This window comes from Gadus chalcogrammus, chromosome 12 (assembly GCF_026213295.1).
Source record: "Gadus chalcogrammus isolate NIFS_2021 chromosome 12, NIFS_Gcha_1.0, whole genome shotgun sequence".
In the NCBI taxonomy this organism is placed as follows: domain Eukaryota; kingdom Metazoa; phylum Chordata; class Actinopteri; order Gadiformes; family Gadidae; genus Gadus; species Gadus chalcogrammus.
In genome coordinates this window covers 4,691,371-4,698,248 of record NC_079423.1, presented here as the reverse complement: position 1 = coordinate 4,698,248, position 6,878 = coordinate 4,691,371, and the positions used below count along the sequence as shown (strand labels likewise).

At 46.8% G+C, this 6,878-nt stretch overlaps 1 protein-coding gene across 1 annotated transcript in view; it reads left to right on the top strand.

Moving 5' to 3' along the window:
• The window catches only part of podn (podocan), a 15,018-nt gene extending 8,240 nt beyond the window's left edge, over positions 1 to 6,778 (top strand). The window contains exons 7-11 of the mRNA XM_056603986.1: positions 846 to 961; positions 1,800 to 2,013; positions 3,030 to 3,473; positions 4,194 to 4,342; positions 5,627 to 6,778. Coding sequence (XP_056459961.1) covers positions 846 to 961; positions 1,800 to 2,013; positions 3,030 to 3,473; positions 4,194 to 4,342; positions 5,627 to 5,795 — 1,092 coding nt within the window. The 3' untranslated portion in view covers positions 5,796 to 6,778. The remainder of the gene's footprint in view (positions 1 to 845; positions 962 to 1,799; positions 2,014 to 3,029; positions 3,474 to 4,193; positions 4,343 to 5,626) is intronic.
• The last annotated feature ends 100 nt before the right edge of the window (positions 6,779 to 6,878 follow it).

Here is a 6,878-nt window from a genome sequence, read left to right as displayed (position 1 = left end):
AAATAGCAAAACATTTCTTGTTGGACGGTTTTGGTTAATCTGTTCCAATACATCCTTCTTCTTCTGCACGTCTTGATTGATGCTAGCACTTTGAGTCACATACGGGGTCTCTTTCATTTTGAACTGGTGTTGTTTTTTTGTTAATTCTGTTGCTGGTTAGATAATGTGAAAAGTAAATCCAGTTCTGTTTTAGGGATTGTTATGTTCATTGAAATATGTTAATAGTTATTTTGAAAGGTGTTGGTAGGTTCTGCTACTGGGAGGCCCTCTGGTAAATCAAGATCACTATGTAATGTTAATATGTGTGTATGCAGCAAAGATTTGGAATAGATAATTTCAATGTACTCCTTCATATTAAAGGTGTATAATTGTATTTTTAAGGGAAATTACAGCTAGCAAATTTGTATTAAAAAAGTATTTCACTCTCATATTGACATAGTTCTCAACTAGCTGATACACTTTAATGGCATAATGAAATTCCAGAGATTCCGTAATGGCTTTTGGTTTTGGTGTGGGTCGATTTTGGGAAAACATTTTCAGTGGCCCCATCTGGCCAACCCTTTCAAAAATGTCGGCGATCAACCTGGCTCCAGGCTCCCCCGTAAACACACTTCAGTTCAGTTTCAGTAAGCGGAGGATAGGAGGGTTGCATTAATGTTTAATCAGCCCGCTGACCGGCTAACCATATCAGCCAATCAGAGGTTAATATGCACGCAATAGCATGCACCAACATGTGTTTAACCTAGAGAATAATCAAATGCAAACCAATGTACAAGTGCTCCTTGTTCCCTGGTCCATCTTCTCATGGTGCTAACACGTGATTGTTGTGATGATGTGGTTGCCAGAGCAACAAGCTGGAGAAGATTCCTCCTGGAGCCTTTCACAATCTGACCAACCTCCGGGAGCTTTACCTGCAGGATAACCTGCTGAGCAACGACGGCATGGACAACCTCACCTTCAGGTGAACACACATACACACACTCCTACACACGCACTCCTACACACGCACGCAGGCAGGCAGGCAGGCAGGCAGGCAGGCAGGCAGACAGACAGCTCCATCGCTCTCAACGCCAATCAGTGATCCGGTAAAAAAAATAGTAACACACACACACACACACACACACACACACACACACACACACACACACACACACACACACACACACACACACACACACACACACACACACACACACACACACACACACACACACCTGAACACTCGTTCAACTCATTTAGTTTCCAATACCAAACTTAATTATGGTTTGATTTGATTCTGGTTAAATCAATCATCTTTGAAGTAAATTTATAGACAGACAAAATAATCAATCACATAGTTGCAATCAAATTATATTGCAACTCAAATTGACTCATATTTAAATGTATATCTCATGCAAGCAGTCATAGATGCCTTGCTCATTTGAAACCTCAGAAACTAACCTAGCCAAGATGCGAATGGTTCACACACTGGTTCACACACACACACTGGTACACGTACAGACACTGATTTGATGCCGGGCATCGAACCAGGATTCGCTTGAGTTTCCATCTTATGATTTTCCAGCATTAGTGCGTATCCACTCAACACGTTGTCCTATTCAAGCTTGCTCAAGAAAACGATGGCAACAATGTTCCTTTGTTGTTTTCTCACTTTTTCAAATAAAAAAAATGGACAGATTCTCTCGACTGTACAGCTGTCATGTATTTAGTATTTCTTCACCAAGACGCAACAAATAAATCCCATCTGTCCAAGCTCACCAGCAGTCTCTTAGTGATGGTTGTGTCTGTGTGTTTCCCAGCCAGCTGAGCAGTCTGGAGTGTCTGGACCTGTCCAACAACAACCTGAGCGTGGTGCCCTCGGGGCTTCCTCGCAGCCTGGTGCTGCTCCACCTGGAGAAGAACGCCATCCGTGAGATCCCCAAGGACGCGCTGGCCTCCGTCAAGAACCTGGAGTACCTGCTGCTCCACAACAACCAGCTGCGCTCCCGTTCCATTCACCCCATGGCCTTCCGGGTACCTCCAACACCACCACCGCCATCACCACAACCACCATCACCACATACACCCCCACCACCCCCACCACCACCACCACCACCACCACCACCACCACCACCACCACCACCACCACCACCACAACCACCATCACCACATACACCCCCACCACCACCACCACCACAACCCCCACCACCACAACCACCTCCAACCCCACCACCGCCATCACCACCACCGCCATCACCACAACCACTATCACCACATACACCCCCACCACCACCACCACCACCACCAACACCACAACCACCTCCAACACCACCACCGCCATCACCACAACCACTATCACCACATACACCCCCACCACCACAACCACCTCCAACACCACCACCGCCATCACCACAACCACCAACACCACATACACCCCCACCACCAACACCAGAACCACCTCCAACCCCACCACCGCCATCACCACAACCAGCAACACCACATCCACCACTACCACCACCACCGCCATCACCACCAACACCACAACCACCATCACCACCACCACCACCACAACCACCAACACCACAAACACCACCACCACCAACCCTACCACCGCCATCACCACAATCACCAACACCACATACACCACCACCACCATATCATACACCACCACCAACACCACCACATACACAACCACCACCAACCCTACCACCGCCACCACCACCACCACCACATACACAAACACAACCACCAACCCCACCACCACCACCACCACCAAAACCGTCACTGCATCTTTCACGCCCGCACATGTTTGACCAGGCATGTTTTAACAGCAAATTAATACAAAACTCCATCCTGACTGTTGGTTAGTCTGTTATTCGGATACACCAGAAGGGTTATCAGAAGTTTTTACTGCTGGGCAGTTGCCTTGAGTTCATGGTTCTTATATGGGAGTTGTCTTTGAGCATTGCTCCAACCTTCCAAGCATTACATAAAAATAGAGATGTACGTACGGCATATGAAACCACTCGTTCGTTTGATATTCTCTCCAGGGTCTGAAGAAGCTGCACACCCTGCACATGTACAACAACCTGCTGGAGCGCGTTCCCCGGGGCCTCCCTCGGCGCGCCAAGACCCTCATGATCCTGCACAACGCCATCTCCGAGATCGGCCGCAACGACCTGATTTTTCTCTACACGCTCATCGAGCTCAACCTCAGCTATAACCGGCTGACCAACAGCAAGCTGAACCGGGACGCCTTCCGCAAGCTGCGGGTGCTGGAGACGCTGGACCTGTCGGGCAACGCGCTCCAGGCGGTGCCACTGGGCCTGCCTCGCAGCCTGCAGGTGCTCCGGATCAAGGACAACAAGCTGAGCTCCGTGCCCGACGGGGCCCTGGCCGGCCTGGCCAAGCTGAAGGAGATCAACCTGAGCAACAACCAGCTGAAGCTCAACTCGGTCTACCAGGGAGCGTGGATGGAGCTCAGCTCGCTGACGGTGAGGATGGAGTGACATGGCATCGGATGTTTTTTTTACTCTGGTGGTCTTTTGCTATTGAGATATTAGGTCAAAAGGGATTGATTAAAATAGAACTTACTGGGAATGTTGGAACGGACTCTAGTGGTCGAGGTGGTTTGACAGCAAGCCGAAAGGTTTGGTGTCTGTATTGTCCCCAGTTCACGGATTCTACCTGACTAGGTGTCTTTGAGTAAGGTGACCCCTAACCCCTAACTGCTCCTTCATGACTTATCTAAAATCCAGGTAACCACTTTGGATGAAAGTGTCTGCTAAATGACATTTGGCATCATCTGGCAGACACTGGGTTGTGAGGGCCTAAAGGCATTGGGATTAAACCCAGGACATTTCGGTTGGCTGGGAGTCCAACTTTGAGACTGTCCTCCTGCATTTACTCGTAGAAGTGTTAAAGCTAGGTTATCGTCTTGGATAAGAGAGAACTGAGTCATATGCGTATTGTGAAAAAACCTGGAAAAACGCCATCATCCGTTTGAGGCAAACCTGCGACCAATGGTGGTCAAATGATCGGCAGAAATTGCGATTTTAAACAACGCGTGTATGTCGGTAAAGAATAAGGACAGGGTGGTTCTGACACATTTCCAAGTACAACAAGACCGTGCACATGAACAAGCTCTTGATTGGCTAGGTGTCAGCGACAGAGTCCTGCGTTAAGTCCTGCGTTGAGTTTCTTCATTGTTTCAGACGTTGGATCTGTCAGGGAACCTGCTGTCCCACATCCCTTCTGACCTGCCCGAGTCCCTGGAGTACCTCCACCTGGCCAGCAACCGCATCTCCAGCGTGCCCCCCTCCGCCTTCCAGGGGACCCCCAACCTCAAGGGCATCTTCCTCCGGTAAGAACCAGGGAGGATAAACTCCCCATGCATCCACACGGAGAGACACACCGACAAACACACATGCACAGAAACACACACACACAAGTACACACATTTATGCATACCTACACACATTTATGCAAGCAGACCGACACACACACAGATAGAAAACCAACGAATACAAACACAACAACGCAAACAAATCATTCACCATACTTTCAGAAAGTCTGACATTTGATGGTGTCGAAAAGTTGAACAAAGTTACAAACCCATTTCCCTCACTGCTCCAGACTCGGTTCTATGACATCAAACTCTTATAGAGGTTTTTTTTTAACACTGGACCTGTCCTTGAAAGGTCTACCAATCTAAGAGAAAACACTGAACGGTTTCATGAAGATCAGGGTGTTTATGGTGTTGGTGGGTCCGTGAGACAGATCTCTTGGAGGAATCCATTTCGTGTGTCGGACGGTTTGTTTAGTCTGGCCCAGCTGCAGCCAGCCAATCAGCTGTAGCCAGCCAATCAGCTGCAGCCAGCCAATCAGCTGCAGCCAGCCAATCAGCTGCAGCCAGCCAATCAGCTGCAGCCAGCCAATCAGCTGCAGCCAGCCAATCAGCTGCCTCCAGTTCCTCATCTTCAACCGAACAGCTGCATTGTGCGCTCCGGGAGGCTGGGCAGGCTGGTGTTGAGGATCTTCAGAGGATTACCTCTATGTCTCCTTTGTTCTCTAAAGTTGCTTCCCTTGCAGACATCTGCTAAAGTTTAGCTTCATTTTGTTGTTTTCATATTTCTCTCTCTGATTTTATCAGTAATGGGAAAGATGTACCGATGGTTGACTGTTTTGTTTTGAGTGTTCTGTGAATTCCTCTGTCCTCCGTGAACCTTAATAAAAAATATAAAATCATAACACAGACAATTCTCTCTCTCTCTCTCTCTCTCTCTCTCTCTCTCTCTCTCTCTCACTCGCTCTCACTCTCGCTCTCTCTCTCTCTCTCTCTCTCTCTCTCTCTCTCTCTCTCTCTCACTCGCTCTCACTCTCGCTCTCGCTCTCTCTCTCTTTCTCAGTTCTAACACTTTTGATATTTACTATCTAGATTTCAAAACTCATCTGTTTACACAAAAAGGCGCACCCTGCTCTCAGCCTTACCAGCCTGTTTACACCGAGGGGCGTTTCACCAGAGATGTTCGCTTGACATGCGCACACAAGTCCAAGTTATAAAATTGTACCAAATCAATGGTTTCATCCATTTCAGAGAATCGGTACAACATCTCTCCCAGTTCTAACTCCTGCTCTCTCCCCCCAGGTCTAACCGTCTGTCGGTGGACTCTGTAAGCGAGAGTGCCTTGGCCTTCCTGACCCAGCTCCAAGTGCTGGACCTGGGACGAGACAGCCCCGAATTCCCCCCATTCAGACCCGGGGACAGGCTCCAGGAGAAGGAGGAAGGAATGGAGGAAGAGGAGGAGACCTTCTAGATCCTTCTTTACAAACAATATGTCTTTCTATCAAGTCATGTTGGGGAAGAGAAGATGAGAAGTTAATGGAGATGGTGATGTTTCCGTGGACTTCCATGCGTCTTATTCACCTTGCGGCCTCATTGGTTCTAAACTCTAAGTGGCTGGAGAACTGAAGCCTGACATTAGAAGAAGTCTACCCTTACCTCGGAATGATGTCTAATTTCCCTCTGAATCTTAATTATCCTAATCATCTTTTCGTTTGAAAGTTCACTAATGTGAGATTCAAGCTTGCATCTCTCTTTTTCTTTCATATGATTTATCATCTGGTATGAAATTATAATTTACCGAATCAAAAATGTCAACATAAACGTAAATATAGATGAATACCCGCTAGTCGATTTATTTTCCCACCAAGCCAGTGTTTAGAACCAAAAGGGCCATATATGCCATACACAGATGGCAGGTCATTCAGGTGCGTTGTTCTGAAGCGATCAACACATCCCTGGTGCCGGATACCGGATGAAACTGTTATTTCTGTTCTTGTGGTGACGTGCAGGGCTGCACCAAAGCGCCACTGCATTTATTTACAGCTTATTTTATCGTTGCAACGTTCATCTAATGCATGATTCCATTTCATGTGATTAAACCAAAAGCAGTTATTATACCAAGTACAATGTGAAGCTGTCCATACTATGTGGACCTTGTGAAAGGAATCAGGGCTTCAAAGAAGAAATCGATGAAACGTCATCATCCAGTATTGGCAGTTCAAGTAAGCTCCTGGGTGGTTCCCATGGAGACATCTCTAAACGCGTTTTTGTCTTTACAGTTTGCTGCTAATTCTGTGTGTTCCATCAATTTGCTATGAAATAAATATACACAAGATATTTTTCTATGAGGTCTAGTGTTCCTGCTATTAATTGGATAGAATAGAGTTAGGTTGTCAACATCAATTACAACTGTGCTCGCCTTCTTACGCCAAAAGCAATAAATTATTTCACTCGTAAAATTCTGTGTTGTGTCTCTATAAAAGGTACACAATTATCCATATACATAAACACCAAATAACTCACTTTGAACTATTTTATTCTGTAAAAATGTTTT